At 42.2% G+C, this 18141-nt stretch overlaps 1 protein-coding gene across 1 annotated transcript; it reads left to right on the top strand.

Moving 5' to 3' along the window:
- Positions 1–104: 104 nt before the first annotated feature.
- PSMB1 (proteasome 20S subunit beta 1) lies at positions 105–17831 on the top strand. The gene is given in 6 exon segments (NM_001038539.2): positions 105–256; positions 3056–3163; positions 7039–7120; positions 10884–11013; positions 16772–16878; positions 17544–17831. Coding segments are annotated over 6 exon segments (726 nt in total). The 5' UTR covers positions 105–143; the 3' UTR covers positions 17730–17831.
- Positions 17832–18141: the final 310 nt, after the last annotated feature.

Here is an 18141-nt window from a genome sequence, read left to right as displayed (position 1 = left end):
TGGAAGGCGACGGCTCTGGCCTCCAGGAGCAACGACTGGCGTGAGATAGAGCGGCCGGAGGCAGCGCCGCGGAAACCGGAAGCGGCACAATTTCCGGTCGAGGCAGCCATCTTGCCGTGAGACAGCAGGAGCGGAGCCACGGAATGTTGTCCTCCGTTGCTGCGTACTCAGGCGCCGGCCGAGACCTGGCCATGGAACCTCACAGCTCCGTGGGCCCTTTGCAGCTGCGCTTTTCGCCCTACGCTTTCAACGGAGGGTAAAACCCGCAGAGCCGCCGCCTTCTCTTTCTTCCTCCATATCCCTGCTTAAGCCTGTGTGCCCGGCGCTGCCCCTCCAGTCTCAGGCCTCCCTCTCCGAGGGTGCTCGGCTAGGTCTTGTTCTTCAGGGCTTCACGTTATAGGCCGGTTACTGAATCTCGATGTGGACGGCCAGCTTTACGTAGACAGCAGATAGAAATTGACACCTGACCTCCGCTCTGGAAGAGCTTTACAAATGGACCTAACGTTTCCTGTCTGTCTGAACGTGTTTCTCGAGCCAGCAGGCACGGGGCAGGTTGAGCATCTGATTTTAAAGTTGATGGTTGATTGGCCATGTGATTAGATGTAGTTGTCTAGCTAAAAGATCTAATCAAATCACCATTTTGAGTTGTTTTAAATAGCAGGTAGGATTACTTGCGCAGACTTAGTTTCATTGATCAGTGTTTATTTTTAAGGGTTGGCATAAGTTCAGGGAAAAAAATACTCAGAAGGGGGGCCTTTGAATATGTGATTCTTGCATGTTTTATGCTTTTCTTTTTTTTTTTTTAACTTACCAGCTTTGTCTTAATACTTTTCCTTGATAGCGCACTAAAAGAACTAGGGTTGTGGAAAGACACTCTCTTTAGGACTCCTAACTGCGAAGAGCTGTGTATTTAAGCATCGTTTATAGTTTGCGGGCCAAATTTTGTACTTTGAAACGTACACACCCAATTTATTAATCTGGTAATCTTTAAGGACCATCCAGTGACCAGATTAATTACTCAGGTCCTTATGGGTTTGAAATTTTAGTGTAGATTTTCAGGGTATTTGCAAAGAGATTGGAAGTCTGTGATTTTAGCCTTGTCTCACACTAAAGAGGAGTGTGGTCTTTGGTACCTACCTCTCAGCTTCTTGAACCCAGATTTCCTTATCTTCCTTAGCTAGTCATAGTTTGAGAGAAGAATCAAAAGAGAAGCATTTTGTAGATTGAAAGCAGGTATCTTTTTTATCCTCATGATGACTGACTGTTAGATGATATATACCTCAGTTTTACAAATGAACTTGGGCTCTTAGAAGTTAAATTTTGTTAGTCATAGCGCTGGTGTGAAGTTGAACCCCAGGACTTGAATCCATATCTGTGTTGCTATGAAGTTTATGAATGCTTTTATCATTGCACTTTTAAATATTTCCTGTGACAACTAATGAAGTGGTGGGATCACAAAATGAGTTATTAGACCTATTTCATGAGACAGTTGCAGATTCTGCTTGAGACTTGTAAGGTATTCAGTGTTTACCTTCTAACCTTTGTAATCCAATTACTGCTCTAAAGTTAGTGCTTATGGCTTTCTGATATTAAATTACCTTTTCTTAATCTGTGTTCTTTTCCTTTAACATTTATTGCTGGCTCTTGGGCAGCCTTTGCTTCTACAAAATAAGACTTAGTCCTGTGTCTTTCTAGTCTGACTGAATGTGGTTAAACTCCCAAGTGATTAGCCTGTGCATTTGTCACTGAGTACTTTAAGATTATGCAGTTTGACTCAGTCAACCTTTAACACAGGAACTGCTAATATCAACTTGATAATTTGTCCAAGGTCACAGAGCTGTTATGGCATGGACAGGTTTTGGGTAACTTCAGAGTCCAAGTTCTCGGTGATCATACTTATGCCAGGGGGATCATAGCTAACACTTAACTGGAGGACCAGTTATGTTTCAGGCACAGGAATAAGGCTTAACAATTTAGTCCGTTTAATGCTTGTAACACCCAAATAAAGTAGCTACTGTTGTCATCCCTGATACGTGTTTGAGGACATTGAGGCCTTGAGAAGTTAAGCAGTTGACTATCTCGTATCTTCTAAGCAGGAGAACCAGACTTTGAACCCACACAGTCTGCTTTTAGAGCTCATCCTCTCTGCCTCCACTGAACAGAGCCACAGAGGGAAAAGGTTGTTCTTTGTTGGTCCATTTTCCAAAAGATGCTTGGGTGTCTCCTGAGAGCAAGACAATTTTATAAGGACTTGGATATAAAGAAATTAAAAACATTAAGCCCCGGGACTCCCCTTGTGGTCCAGTGGTTAAGACTGCCCTTGCAAAGCATGAGACACAGGTTTGATCCCTGATGGGGAAACAGATTTCGCATGCTGTGTGGCGTGATCAAAAAATAAAAAATGATAAAACCACATTAAGCCCTTCTTTCTTGAGCTCAGATATCTTGTGTTGTATCCCTGTCTACACCTCCCCCAGCAGGCAAGGCCATGGCCTTTGGCCATTTTATAGTATCAGTAATTGTTTAATGATACATATTAATCAATAATGTTTAATTTTTTGATGATGGTGATAATTTAGTGATGTTTGTGCTTAGTCGTTCAGTTGTGTCCAACTCTTTAGCAATCCCTTAGACTGTAGCCCATCAGGCTCTAACCATGGGGATTCTCCAGGCAAGAATACTGGACTGGGTTGCCATGCCCTCCAGGGGATCTTCCCAACCCAGAGATGGAACCTAGGTCTCCCGCATTGCAGGCAGATTCTTTACCAGTTGAGCCACAAGGGAAGCCAGATGTTTCTGTAGTCTTCTGCTAAGGAACCTTTGGTCTGATTTGACTTGTGTTTTTAAGGAAATTCTTAAATTTTTTTTTTTCCCAGATGACTTGTAGCCAGGGATCCTTTCCCCTGATCGTTTCCTCTTCCACCTGAATCCTGCACTTGATTATATCTAGTAGATTTTATCTCAGTATGTGCTGTGGAGCATTCTCATATTGGGAAAGGTGTTATTAATGTCCAGAAGAATGTATTAATTTTGTTTTTCCTTCTTTCCCCCTCAGTACTGTATTGGCAATTGCTGGAGAAGATTTTTCAATTGTTGCTTCTGACACTAGATTAAGTGAAGGGTTTTCAATTCACACACGGGACAGCCCCAAATGTTACAAATTGTAAGTAAATATTTCTAAGGACATGTTTTCAGTACCTTGTGATGATTTAATGCTGCGAGAGATTCAGGTTTTAAATGATGTGTTTCATGAATTTTTAGATTGCCTGTTTGGAGCTTAGCTTGTATTTTTGTTAGAAAATTATTTTCTAATAATTCAGTATGTAGTCTTCATAATATTTGTCATATTTAGGTACCAACAGTGTTTTTGGTAACTTAAATATTCTTTACTCAGCATCTTATAAAAAATATCACATATACAACAAAGGTAGGATAATTCTGTAGTCAGTGCTCATATACTATCATTTAGGTCTTATCAGCATTGTTACTACTTTATCATATGTACTTTGGATTCTTTTTTAATCTGCACCTTTAAAAAAAAACCTAAAACATTCAATTTACCCATATCTTAAGCAGTTATATCCATGGCTCACAGTTTTAATGGGTGGCTATGTTTTTTCTAAAACATAAGAAAATAAAGTCATGTGTACTGGGGTGGGGGGAATCTGCATAAATTACTAACTAAATGTACCTTACATGTTAACAGCGGTTTGTATTTAACATTTTTGGACACAGTTGGAAATGGTGGTTACTCTTAGGTTACTACACAGACACTTCTTAATCCTGAATTCTGTCAGGAGTGGGCTGATGAGGCTCACGTCCTTTGGGTGGGCCTTGTGCTGCAGGGCGTGGCCCAGCCTACACCGCAGCCTAAAGAACAGTAAGCTTGTCTTCATCTTCCCAGTTCCCTTTCTGTCCACGTCCATCTTTTGATACCCTTTTCTCTTCTCTGATTTGTAGCATGGTGGTGAGTTAGTTGTTAAGTCGTGTCTGACTCTTGTGACCCCATGGACTGTAGCCTGCCTGGCTCCTCTGTCGGTGGGATTCTCCAGGCAAGAATACTGGAGTGGGTTGCCATTTCCTTCTCCAGGGGGGTCTTCCTGACCCAGGAATCAAACGCAGGTTTCCTGCAGGATTTACCTACTGAGCTATCAAGGAAGCCCTTGTAGCATACCCATGCAACAATTTTTGTCTTTTAAGATGTAACTTTTATAAAGTGAAAGTAGTAAATATCATGAATAAAACTTAAATAATGCTATAGATACTGTCCTTGTACGAGATTCTGCTCATCTTTGTAACGTTCTGTTTTAGCTTGTATGCCTCCTGAGTGAATACTCTCTCTCTTTTTTTTTTAATGAAATACTTCAGGTATATATAGAGAGAACAGTGTTACTTCTGTGTTGCTGTCATGCATTACAGGCACTGGGTCACACATGAATTGCTTGCATGCTCCTGATCCCATGCCCTTTGGGGCTGACCTAGAGTCTAACCTATCTCTTCCCCCACTTGTTTGAAACTTATATTTACTCTTTATTCTTTGCAGAAAAACTCTTCTTCATTTAGGTACCTGGATATTTGGCAAAAGCATTCTGAAGCTCAGATTTTGTCTTACCTTCCTGATACTATCAGCCATTCTTGGTAGTACAGGCAGTGAAGCCTTAAGGTATATTGGGGTTTGGCTCAGAGCAGTGAGGTTGGTTATAGAGAGATCAGGAAATGCTGGTGATGACCCTAGAAGTGTCAGTGGTCTCCCCAGCTGGACAAGTATGTTTTATTTCTGAAAGAAAGGGCCTCTGCTGATCATTTCTTGATGAGATGGGTTTAGGTTTCCTTATAAGTATCAAGACTTAGGAATTAACTTTTGAGGCGTCAGTTCAGTTTAGTTGCTCAGTTGTGTCCAACTCTTTGCGACCCCATGGACTGCAACATGTCAGGTCTCTCTGTCCATCACCAACTCCCAGAGCTTGCCCAAACTAATGTCCATTGAGTCGGTGATGCCATCCAACCATCTCATCTTGTCGTCCCCTTCTCTTCCTGCCTTCAGTCTTTCCCAGCATCAGGATATTTTTCACTGAGTCAGTTCTTCTTCACATCAGGTGACCAAAGTAATGGAGCTTCAGCTTCAGCATCAGTCCTTCCAGTGAATATTCAGGACTGATTTTCTTTAGGACTGACTGGTTGGATCTCCTTGCAGTCCAAGGGACTCTCAGAGTCTTATCCAACACCACAGTTCAAAAGTATCAGTTCTTTGGCGTTCAGCTTTCTTTACAGTCCAACTCACATCTGTACGTGACTACTGGAAAAACCATAGCTTTGACTAGACGGACCTTTGTCGGCAAAGATACACAAAAATTTTATTAAGTACTCTCTGGTGGGCATTTGGGTTGTATTTGTTTTGTTTTGGAGAGTCATTAAAATAATATGTATACTTACACGTGAACCTAGAGCTTATCTTTGCAAACTTGCATGAGTATATTTGTAGCAGTGGAATTTTTGAGTGAAAGTAATGTGCATTTAAGTTTTTAGTAGATGCTGTCAAACAACCTTTCTAAAGAGCTGGATCGGTGTACACTCCTTCCCAGTTTCTGAGAGTACCTGATTTTCACAACCTCACTAGCATTAAGCATTATTATTCTACTAGGCTGAAATGGTCTCTTTTTAAGATTTTAATTTATGAGTGGCATGGAGACTCTTTTATATGTTTATGGTGACTTGTGTTTCTTTTTATATGACTTTCATATAATTTAGGGGCTTCCCTAGTGGCTCAAATGCAACCCACTCCAGTATTCTTGCCTGGCAAATCCCATGGACAGAGGAGCCTGGTGGGCTGCAGTCCATGGGGTCGCTAGGAGTCAGACACGACTGAGCAACTTCACTTTCACTTTTTACTTTCATGCACTGGAGAAGGAAATGGCAACCCACTCCAGTGTTCTTGCCTGGAGAATCCCAGAGACGGTGGACTGCCGTCTCTGGGGTCACAAAGAGTCGGACACAACTGAAGTGATTTAGCAGCAGCAGCAGCTAGAGGCTCAGACAGTAAAGAATCTTCAGGAGACTGGGTTTGATCCCAGGATCAGGAAGATCCTCTGGAGAAGGGAATGGCCACCCACTCTAGTATTCTTGCCCGGAGAATTCTATGGACAGAGGAGCCTGGTGGGCGACAGTCTATGGGTTCGCAAAGAGTTGAACACAACTGAGCACTGAAAGTTTCACTTTGGTGTAAGTCACCTACCTTCCCATCACAGGGTGTCTTTTGTGTTGAGGTAGAATTGGCATTTGGGGGCTTCCCAGGTGGTGCAGCGGTAAAGAACACACTTGCCAGTGCAGGGGGTGCAAGAGATGCAGGTTTGATCCCTGGGTCAGGAAAATCCCCTACAGTAGGAAATGGCAACCTGCTTCAGTATTCTTGCTTGGAAAATTTCATGGACCGAGGAACCTGGCAGGCTACAGTCCATGGGGTTGCAAAGAGTTGGACATGACTAAGCAACTGAGCACACGCATACATAATCGACATATAACATTTTAATACTTTCAGGTATATAGCATAATGATCCCATATTTGTGTATATTACAGAATGATCACAATTAGTCTGGTTAATATCTGTCACCACACAAGTTATAACATTTTTTTTCTTGTGATGAGAACTTACAGGCTCTACTCTCAGCAACTGAAATATACAGTATGATGTTATTAACTATGCACATTATCCCCAAGAGCTATTATGCTATTAATGCATTTTGTATTTTTAGGAACTGTTTGTAGAATAAGGAAATTAAAAGTAGACTTTGGTCGTGTATGTATATTTTTTTAATTCATCATATTTTTATAGAAGTTTTCATTTTTTTATGCAGTCAAATCTATGAAACTTTCTGTGTGGGCATTGGGTTGTATTATATGTAAATTGGCTGCCCTCAACCTAACCTTATTTAAAAAATTCAATCATATTTGAGTTTTAAATTTAAAATTAATCAAGACATGTTTTGCCTTACTGTTAAACCAACTGTTTCCTGAAATGTGGTGTGTTTTTTTTTTAACAGAACAGACAAAACAGTCATTGGATGTAGCGGTTTTCATGGAGATTGTCTTACCCTGACCAAAATTATTGAAGCAAGACTAAAGGTAGATGCTTTTGTACATGTTTACACTGTTGAAAGCTAATAACAAAAGTTCTTTAGATTATTTTAAGCATACATACCCTGGGTTGGGAAGATCCCCTGGAGAAGGAAATGGCAACCCACTCCCGTATCCTTGCCTGGAAAATCTCATGACAGTTTAGCCTGGTGGGCTGCAGCCCATGGGGTCGCAGAGAGTCAGGCACGACTGAGCGACTAATACTAATACTAAGCATCCACCATGGCTACTGCTAGCTGGAGAAGAACTAGTTTAGCAGGTGAAACTTTAACCCACACTACAAATGACACGCTCTTGTTAATACAGCCATCATCAGAGGAGCATAATGTAAATGACGGCAAGTTCCTTTCTGTTAAAATACACGTACAATATGAAGCGAAGGATTATCTCTCCTTTTTAAGGTAGACTGGAAGGGGTTTCTTCTGAAGATAGTTTTCTCAGAAATGAAACAGATCAGTTTCTGCAGAGGAGGCGGGCTTTTAGACCGGAGCTTGGTGTGAAACACCATTAGCCAACACATCACGCTCTCCTGACAGCATGTGCTCTTAGCATGAGCAGAAGGACAAGCCAGCTGTTTGGACTAGAGGCACAGTCATTCTCAGCTGACCCCACCAGTCTTTAGTTGACAGCCAGCTGAGGAAGGAGATCTGACACAAGGTGGGTGGGAGTGGAAGAGAGCGGGTGGGGTGAGGGAGGAGGAAGAGAATAAGATAACTGACCTGCAGTGCAGTCTTAGAGGGGCTGACGCTGCCCCACCTGCGTGTCTCTGGCAGCAGGGGTGTTGAAGCAAGGGAGCTGACTTGACAGAAGCAGAGGCAGGTCTAGATGTTGATTCTGCCCTGTGTGTATTAGCAGCGTTTGCTTCAGATCATTTCAGGGAAAATAGGATAGGAGTAATTTGGGCTGCACTCATATAGATTTTTTAGTAACGACTCTCTTCTTAGTTCGTAAAGTACAGGCTTAGGGTAGGATTCTCAGTCACCGTATGTCAATACTCAGAAGTGTAGCTCTGTTTCTTAGTTATATAGCTTGGTGACGTTTTTAAATTCCTATTGATCATATTAACAGTATCAGTATTATATCTTCTTAGTTTTAATATTTAATTTTCTAGGCTATATATTGTAATATTTAGTATAGTAGTTGGTAAGTGTAGCTGGTACATGAAAAGGTTAGCAGGGTTGATGTTCTGTTTTGCCTGCTTGTGGATAGCCCTTAAGATTACGAGTAAGGTTACTGGAGTCATGTAATGAATTTAACTGACACTTACCTTTTTAAATGTGCAGGAATGATTTCATTGAGTATTTACCAGTTGTTAACATTTGTTTAAAATGTATTGATATTGAAAGCTGTAGTGACATATATTGACATTTATATGATTCCTAATGCAGTTTGTAAAAGGCATTTAGAGGACAAAAATAAACCTGACATGGAAAGTAGTATTTTGTTAATAAAATTGCAAAAAGGTACAGTGAGTTCAACTCAGTGCACAGTACTTGAAAATTCTTTCACATACTGTTATGTAAATGGTGAGGTGAATAAATATTGGCGCTTGGTTTTGAAGTGAAATGAAGAATTTTCTTTATAATCTTGTCATTGTTAGATTTTATAGCAGTTCTTAGGTTTCTCTTTAGAGATATTGGCTGTGGCTGACAAATCGGTTAACTTACATTTACTTTATTGGATAATTTAGAATTGTCAGGACGTAGTAAATCTTGGATCAGAAATCACCGTGTCAGGTGCCGTTTTGGATACTCCGTTCTTCGTGGTAGATGCTCTAAGGATTAAGACCCTGCCCTCTGCTGGGTTCATACAAAGTAGAGCTGCCCCCGTCTCTCACAGATACCCTCTCTGAAAAGAGAGAGGCTTGTCTGAGTCTAATCAGGAGTCAGCCATTTGGTTTCTGTGGCAACTGTTTAATCTGCCCTAAACCAGGACTGGAAAAGGTCAGTTTTCTTTCCAATCCCAAAGAAAGGCAATGCCAAAGAATGCTCAAACTACCGCACAATTGCACTCATCTCACACGCTAGTAAAGTCATGCTCAAAATTCTCCAAGCCAGGCTTCAGTGATATGTGAACGGTAAACTTCCAGATGTTCAAGCTGATTTTAGAAAAGGCAGAGGAACCAGAGATCAAATTGCCAACATCTACATGATCATCGAAAAAGCAAGAGAGTTCCAGAAAAGCATCTATTTCTGCTTTATTGACTATGCCAAAGCCTTTGACTGTGTGGATAGCAATAAACGGTGGAAAATTCTGAAGGAGATGGGAATACCAGACCACCTGACCTGCCTCTTGAGAAACCTGTATGCAGGTCAGGAAGTAACAGTTAGAACTGGACATGGAACAACAGACTGGTTCCAAATAGGAAAAGGAGTACGTCAAGGCTGTATATTGTCACCCTGCTTATTTAACTTATATGCAGAGTACATCATGAGAAACGCTGGGCTGGAAGAAGCACAAGCTGGAGTCAAGATTGCTGGGAGAAATATCAATAACCTCAGATACGCAGATGACACCACCCTTATGGCAGAAAGTGAAGAACTAAACAGCCTCTTGATGAAAGTGAAAGAGGAGAGTGAAAAAGTTGGCTTAAAGCTCAATATTCAGAAAACTAAGATCATGGCATCCAATCCCATCACTTCATGGCAGATAGATGGGGAAATAGTGGCTGACTTATTTTTTTGAACTCCAAAATCACTGCAGATGGTGATTGCAGCCATTAAATTAAAAGACGCTTACTCCTTGGTAGGAAAGTTATGACCAACCTAGACAGCATATTAAAAAGCAGAGACATTACTTTGTCAACAAAGATCTGTCTAGTCAAGGCTATGGTTTTTCCAATAGTCGTGTGGATGTGAGAGTTGGACTATAAAGAAAGGTGAGCACCGAAGGATTGATGCTTTTGAACTGTGGTATTGGAGAAGACTCTTGAGAGTCCCTTCGACTGCAAGGAGATCCAACCAGTCTATCCTAAAGATCAGTCCTAGGTGTTCATTGGAAGGACTGATGTTGAAGCTGAAACTCCAATACATTGGCCACCTGATGCAAAGAGCTGACTCATTTGAAAAGACCTTCATGCTGGGAAAGATTGAGGGCAGGAGGAAAAGGGGACAACAGAGGATGAGATGGTTGCATGGCATCACCGACTCAGTGAACATGGGTTTGGGTGGATTCCGGGAATTGGTGATGGACAGGGAGGCCTGGCGTGCTGCAGTTTATGGGGTTACAAAGAGTCGGACACAACTGAGCGACTGGACTGAACTGTGCAAAAACAGACACTAACAATATCTCATGAATGAACAAGACTGTGTTCCCTTGAAACTTGACTGAAACAAGTGGTGGGCTGGATTTGGCCCATGGGCTTTATTTTCCTGACCACTATCAGTTTGCAGAGTGGAGAGCTGAGTTTGGAATATCCTCTCCAGGTTGCCTCATGTGATCTGTTTGTGTGTATTTGCTCTTGAGTTAAGAGGGCCTGAGATGAGGCTGGCATGGAAAGGAGCCTCCAAACTGGAGAGCTGAGGGCAACTTGGCGTTCTCTCCCTGAGAAATGTCTGTAGCCCCCACAACGATAGGACATAATAAAATACTATTTTGTTTTGTATTACTGTGGTGTTTAATCATGAAAGGAACAGGCGTCCTTTCCCATTTCACCAGGAAATGCTTTCATTCTTTTCCATTTGCTGTTCATTGTTCTAGTCTTTAGTATATTCTGCCTCTACATGCCTGTTGGTTTTGTTAATAATTGCAGATGTACAAGCATTCCAACAATAAGGCCATGACCACTGGGGCAATCGCTGCGATGCTGTCCACAATCCTGTACTCCAGGCGCTTCTTCCCCTACTATGTGTACAACATCATCGGGGGGCTTGATGAAGAAGGTAGGGTGTTCCCTTTGTGGGTGATGGAGTGGGTAGCATTTCTTACGTGTGTTTCCATCCAGAGCTGATAAAATCTGGATACCATCTTGCCCAGCAACTTTATTTTCTCGTAATTAAGGCAGTGAAGAAATGGAAGCTAAAAAGGAAAGTAAAGGATTATCCAGCGAGACACAGCAAGTCGTGTGTTAAATAAATGTTGGGCATTCAGTTCTTTTACAGGTATTTTCTCAAGACCTTGCATGAGTTCAGTAGTAGATATTTAGCATTTTAATCTCAGAAAGAAACTTGGAGAAGCTTGACCTAAATATAATTTTAAGAAATGACACTTCAGTAACAAGCATATTTGATTTCAAAACATTGTTTTGAAAGTAATTTGTAAAAGAAATGCTTTTCCACCAGTGTTCTTGGATCATTTTTGAAACACCTCTTTAAATTTCTGTCAGAGTTGGACCAGGAGGGCCAGGGAAAATCAGCGTTGTTACTTGCCATTTTCATGCTCATTTTGATCTAAAGCTGTGTTACCCAGAAAAGGCAACAGTGTTTTTCACCAGATCTGATTTGAGTGAACTTTTAGTTGCTTCTAAAAATCAAATACAGTCTCCCAGGACAGATCTGTGTCCTGGGAGTAGTTTAGAGTAGTCCATTGTGAAAAGGGCTTTCCTGGTGGCTCAGATGGTAAAGAATCCGCCTACTATGTGGGAGACCTAGATTCGATCCCTGGGTTGGGAAGATCCCCTGGAGGAGGGCATGGCAACCCACTCCAGTGTTCTTGCCTGGAGAGTCCCATGGACAGAGGAGCCTGGTGGGCCACAGTCCACAGGGTTGCAAAGAGTCAGACACGACTGAAAGACTAAGCACAAGCACAGAGATTGTGAAAAGAAGGGACAGAAATGTCTGTGGAGAGTATGGTTGAAATATCTATGTCTTTCTTTTTATAAAAAAATTTTATTTGTATTTGGCTGTGCCAGGCCCTTTTTGCTGTGCAGGCTTTTCTGTAGTTGCAGTGAGTGGAGCCTGCTCTGTGCTGTGGTGCACAGGCTTCTCATCGCAGTGGGTTCTCTTATTGCGGAGCGCCAGCTCTAGGGTGTGCGGGCTTCGGGAGTTGCGGCTCCCAGGCTCTGAAGCACAGGCTCAGTAGCTTTGGGCACGTGAGCTTAGTTACTCTGGGATGTGTGGAATCTTCCCGGATCAGGGGTTGAACCCACGCGTTGGCAGGCGGATTCTTTACCATTGAGCCACCAGGGAAACCCAAGTCTGTCTTTCCTAGAGGGAAGGTTTCTGGGTCAGAAGGAGTCAGGTTCTTTTCATGTTCTCTCTCTAGTTTTTACTCCTGTCCATCCCCGTTCACAGGTGTTTTTCTTTGTTCTCCCTTTCTCTCTCAACCCCACCCCTTATGTGACATATGAGAGTGTTAGGATCACTTTAGGTTGACACAGCGTTTTTAGGCTTTCATACGTAAAAACAGAGAAAATATAAAGCATAGAAATGGTGAATAGAAATTAGTTACCCTTAACCTGAGTGATTCTAGCTGCAGGTTAGCTTGCCTAACACCCAGCATGCTTCTGGTGCCTTTTTTTTTTTTTTTTTTTTTGACTGATTTTTAGTCAAAGGATAATTGCTTTACAGCATTGTATTGGTTTCTACCAAACATCAACATTTACCCATTACCCTCCCATTTGAACATCCCTCCCACCCTTCTAGGCTGTTGCTGAGCCTGGGTTTGAGTTCCCTGCGTCATACAGCAAATTCCCATTAGCTGTCTATTTTACGTGTGGTAATGTGTGTTTCTGTTACTCTCCCTGAACATGCACGATCTCCTCTGGAGCCTTTTTTAACTTCAGTTATGTCTGACTTGAATGTCAGGCTAATAAATTCAGATTTTACCAACATGAATAATAGCTGCTATTGAATTTCAGCAGGCCAGACAGTGTCTTGGAGGTTTTCAGTGTCACTGATTTGAGAAACCTCGTGTATACTGACTGGCAGAGCTCAGGTTTGGATCTGTTTGACTTCAGAGCCCTAGGCTTTGATTTCCACGTGCCAACATTCTAGCTTGCTTTGGTGGTATTCTCAGGCTTTTCTAACCTTTTTCTTTCTCCTAGTCTTGTCTGGTTTAATTTGATCTTTATTCCTAAGAGGAATTTCTATGTGTAGTGAAATAGTCCTTTGCCTTCTTTTCCTGTTTCCCAGGACAGTCTTGAGCGCTTTCACTCCCATCCTTTCCTCTTTCTTGGTTTATTTCCTTGTTTAGTGGAGTGCGTTGATAGAGAAATTTCTGAAGAAAGGTATCAGGAGACCTTTTTGAGTCTCTGCTTTTAGAGTCTTTTCTCCATCCTACTGTTTTTTGCTATTAGGGTTAGGGTTGTCTAGCTGTTAGGGGTTTTTTTTGTTCTGCTCTGAAGATTTTCTCAACTTCAGTGCCTCATTCTTCACTGAACTCTCTCTGTTTCCTCCATCATTAATTTCCAAGAGCTTTTTCTTACTTTCTAGCTCCTTTATTTTTTTTGAGTATGCTGTTACTGCTAGATTTTGGGGGTACTTCCTTTGAAAGGTTCTCTGCATTTTATCAGATTGCTTTTTTGGTCTTGTTTATTTTGGCTGTGGTCTTCTATGTTGGAGGCTTCCTTCAAATTTCTTTTGATTTTGGCTGTCCATTTGTAATGAAGAGTGATAATCAAAATTTGGTCATAAAAGCATTTGGTGGAGTGGCTCATCAGCTCTCCATTTAACACTTCTGTTCTTGAATTTACTCTGTCTGTGCCTAAGCCTTGTGCTCCCAAGTCCAGAGCCTCTGTTGAGTCTTGAGATTGTTTCCTGTCTTTTGTGTTGGAGGTGGGCTGTGTTCCTGATGGAGACCCTCAGGACGCTGGGCGACAGCTGACTGAGCACAGCCGGCAGCTGCTGCTTGACTTCTGCGCCTTCACTTCTCCAGTTGCGATCATGACCCCTTTAAAAGAATCTTCCCCCAAGTTAACGAAGACTTTGGTTTTTCTATAATGAAAACAATAATGCTTATAGAAGTAGTCAAATAGTATTGGAAGATACAAAGATAAAAGTGGGAATCCCCAAAGCCTGCGCCTAGAGGTAATCACTGTTAAACGTCTTGGTATGCATGTATGCCTGTGCACTATGTACGTAGGCTGCAGTTCGCATGTTTCTCCTTGACTGTACCGTGGATGTATTATCATGGGGTAGATTTGTGCTGGTGGATAAAGACGTGGGTGATGATTTTATGGCCAACCCGTGGGGTAGAGCTGCATCAGAATTTCCCCGCTAATCCTCTGAGAGTCATTTACATTGTTTCCAGTTTCCTTAATAGAAACAATACTATGCCTCCCCTTACCTGAACTTTTGTGTACTTCTCCTATTCTTATCTCCCTGGAAAATATTCTTGGAAGTTGAGTTTCTAGGTCAGAGAATATCTGTGTTTTCCGTTCTGCTGATACCACATGCTTGCCCATCAGAAAGGGTCCTGCACTCACCAGCAGCGGTGAGAGTACCATTTTTATCTTTTTGTTTTGGGGTTTTGTTGTTTTGCTTTGACGTTCTAACCAGTATCAGAATTTTAACACATTTTGAAGGCCTTGCCTAGTAAATATGTTGTTATAATTTATACATATGCTTTGTTTTTATTGAGTTTGGGTGTCTTCATGTTTATTGCCCTTTTCATTTCTCGTTTGGAGACTGACCCATGTGCTAGTCATTGCTTGTTCTTTATGCACAGGTGAGTCTTTTTCTTGCTGATTTGTCACGGCTGTTTTCAGCTTACGTCACAAATGTTTCTTGCTTCTTCTAAGGGGTCTTGGAAGCCGTGGTCTTGGACATATTCTACTCTTTTCGTTTTCCTCAAAGCTGTTGTGTGTGGTTTTCTGAGGTTGGCTTCCCTTGGGTAAATCTTTTTACATATATATAATTTTATTTATGTTTATATGTAGTTTCGGCTCTGCTGGGTCCTTGCTGCTGTGTGGGCTCGTCTCTGGTTGTGGCGAGTGCAGGCTGCCCTTTGTTGCGGTGCTCAGCCTTCTCATTGCGGTGGCTTCTCTTGCGTGGAGCACAGGCCCCGGGGTACATGGGCTCCTGGGCTCTATGGCACAGGTTCAGTAGTTGTGGCCCTCGGGCCTGGTTGCTCCACAGCATATGGGATCCTCCCGGCCCAGAGGTCAAACCTGTGTCTCCTTCATTGGCAGGTGGATTCTTTACACTGAGCCACCTAGGAAGCCCCCTACCCTTGGGTAAATTTCTGGGGCCTTGTTTTACTTGTGGCCTGTTGGCCTCGTGAAAGATAACACGAGGTTTGGTTTTATCCTTTGTCTTTTTATCCTTTATCCTTTGATTTTGTCCTTCATAGCCCTTTGCTTATGTGTCGAAGTTGGTGAGCTTGCTTGCTGCAATCTGGGTTCTTGTTCCAAGCTTACGTCTAGCAAAACACTTCTTTTCTCAGATGCTGCCTTCTTGGTGGGGTTATTAGGCTTAGGGGTATGTCTGTGTAATTCTGCAGAATTCTGCATGAATCTATTAGTTTTTAAGTCATGCTTTATAAATGACTCATGAGTTCTCACACTCAGAACACAGTTGTTTTTAAAAGTTCTTTTAAAAATTACAGTGACACGTGTTGTTTGTAATAAAGTCAATACCAAAGCTTATAAAGTGATTCCCTTTCCTCATCTGTAATCCCACAAAGATGAATAAGTACAGTTCATTAATCTTTCTGTACATTTCTGTGTGCCTGTATAAATGTGTGTGCTGTTTACTTAATGCCTTTAAATGAAAATGAAACTGTGCCACACACACTGCAGAGCTCCTCTGTGACACGTCCTGTGGATATGTCCCAGCTTCTTCCTAGGCTGACGTTGCTGTGTGGACATAACAGTTTCTGCTAATGGATTTTAGGTTGCTTGTAAGTTTTTGCTCTTTGAGAGATAAATAAATGATCCTGTACATACTGCTTTGTGTGTTTATATAAGCATTATTTGTAGGTAAATTTTAATTCTGTAAGTGAAATTATTGCTGGATCATAGGGTATGTACTTTTATAGTTCAGTGGATTCTGACTCCAGTGGCATGACAGTTTATACTTACTTCAGGAGAGCCTGAGAACCCATTTACCTACCCCCCGACAGGTCTCTGTAACTGTCATGATAAGAATCTCTGTACTCAGATTCTGGTTTTTCTTATCCCCCCAAAAATAGTAGTGTTTTATACTGCTAGTATAAGGCAAGTGATTACATTTTAGGCAAATCTAGCCTTTTACATGTGACACTTGTGTTCTTCTGGAATATCTTCTTTATTAAATTGATTTTTTTAATGGTACTGATGGTAAAGAGTGTGCTTACCATTAATCTAAAAACACATAATAAGTTTTTTGTGCTTCTGCTTATATTTAGCACTAGGAGAAATTTTAAATGCGTTTCCTCACTGCAGCTGCACCAGTTAGTTTTCTAGGAATGTTGTGAGGAGTTTGGTGCAGAACTTAGAGCAGCTGTGACTGCTAGCACGCCTTGGGCACAGGGAGCCCCATTGCGGTAGTCGGTGACAGCAGCTTGAAGAGTATGAAGCTCCTTGTGGCAAATGCTGTTGTGGACAGGAGTGGGCAGGAGGGCCTCCAGTTGTGTTCTGAGGGGAGGGGAGGAGCAGACCGCACTTCTTAAATTTTAGCCAAGTTGATAGTCCATATTGTGTCATACTTTGATTGGGTTTATTTTACCATAATTTGGGAATGTTGTCAGGACTCACTTTTACGGAGACTTTTCTTCTCTAAGGAAAGGGAGCCGTGTACAGCTTTGACCCGGTAGGGTCCTACCAGAGAGACTCGTTCAAGGCTGGAGGCTCAGCCAGTGCCATGCTGCAGCCCCTGCTTGACAACCAGGTAAGGAGACTGCATCCAGGAGGTGATAGGTGAACCCAAAGTGCCTTCCTTTGCCTTCTCTTCGTTAGCTAGGGGAGCCGAGAAATCAAGGCTTTTGTAATTTACTGCTGAGCTCTCTTGGCTGATTGGCCTCGCCCACCTTCTTGTCTGTTCTGCTGGTTCCCCTGTGGCCACTCACTTCCACGGCTCCAGCTTCTTCCTTGTTCTCGTGACTTCGGGGTGCTTCTGTCTATAGTGGTTAGCCCATGTTTTCACTTCTCCTTTTGCCATTTTTATGTGGAGATCATGAAAATGCATTTCTCCCCCAGTCTCTCCATTTCTGTCACCTCATTTTGTATTCTAACTTCCATGTATATTTTTAATTGTTCCCCTTTTCGGTTACTGCTGGCTGCATTCAGTTTCAGCACATTCCGTAACCATGCTTGGCTTTCATGTGTCTAGCCCTCTACTGTGCGCTTCTCAGGAGTGGGGACGTTGTCTTAGTGGATGCTTGTCAGGTGTCAGGTGGGTAATTCGGCCAGGTCTAGAAACATTTCACTTGGGGGACATTTTAAGTTTGTGTGATGTATTCATTTTGACTCCTGAGACCTGTGAAAGCTTTGGGGGAGACTGGACCTCCTTTGCATGATCACAAGATGCCTCATCCAAGTCTCCTGTCCCACTAGGTTGGTTTTAAGAACATGCAGAATGTGGAGCATGTCCCACTGTCCTTGGACAGGGCCATGCGGCTTGTGAAAGATGTCTTCATTTCTGCTGCTGAGAGAGATGTGTACACCGGGGATGCACTCAAGGTCTGCATCGTGACCAAGGAGGGCATCAGGGAGGAGACTGTTCCTCTGCGGAAGGACTGACTTCTGCGCGCTTGTCACCGATCAGCTCAAAACTGGCCAAGTTTGTACCTTGAAACTGTTGAAGTAACTTGTTTTATTAAAAAATAAAACCCCAAGCACTTATTTTGTTATAACTTGTCTTCTTCCAGGACAGAACTAGAACATAGAATTTCTTTTTCCTTTCATTTTCTTCATTCTTGTATTTTTTTGTCATCCAAAGCTAAGCGGACTCTTTTGGTCAGTTTATCATCTTAACGATAGTCAGCCCGTCTTACAAAAAACATGTTTAGAATGTGTTTAGTCCACCTAGCTTGCCACTAGAAAGCAATGGCAACCCACTCCAGTACCCTTGCCTGGAGAATCCCATGGGAGGAGCCTGGTGGGCTACAGTCCATGGGGTCGCTTAGAGTCAGACACGACAGCGGCTTCACCT

This window comes from Bos taurus, chromosome 9 (genome assembly GCF_002263795.3).
Source record: "Bos taurus isolate L1 Dominette 01449 registration number 42190680 breed Hereford chromosome 9, ARS-UCD2.0, whole genome shotgun sequence".
NCBI lineage: Eukaryota > Metazoa > Chordata > Mammalia > Artiodactyla > Bovidae > Bos > Bos taurus.
Note: the sequence above shows the minus strand (reverse complement) of the source record. Positions and strands in the feature narration are given on the sequence as shown.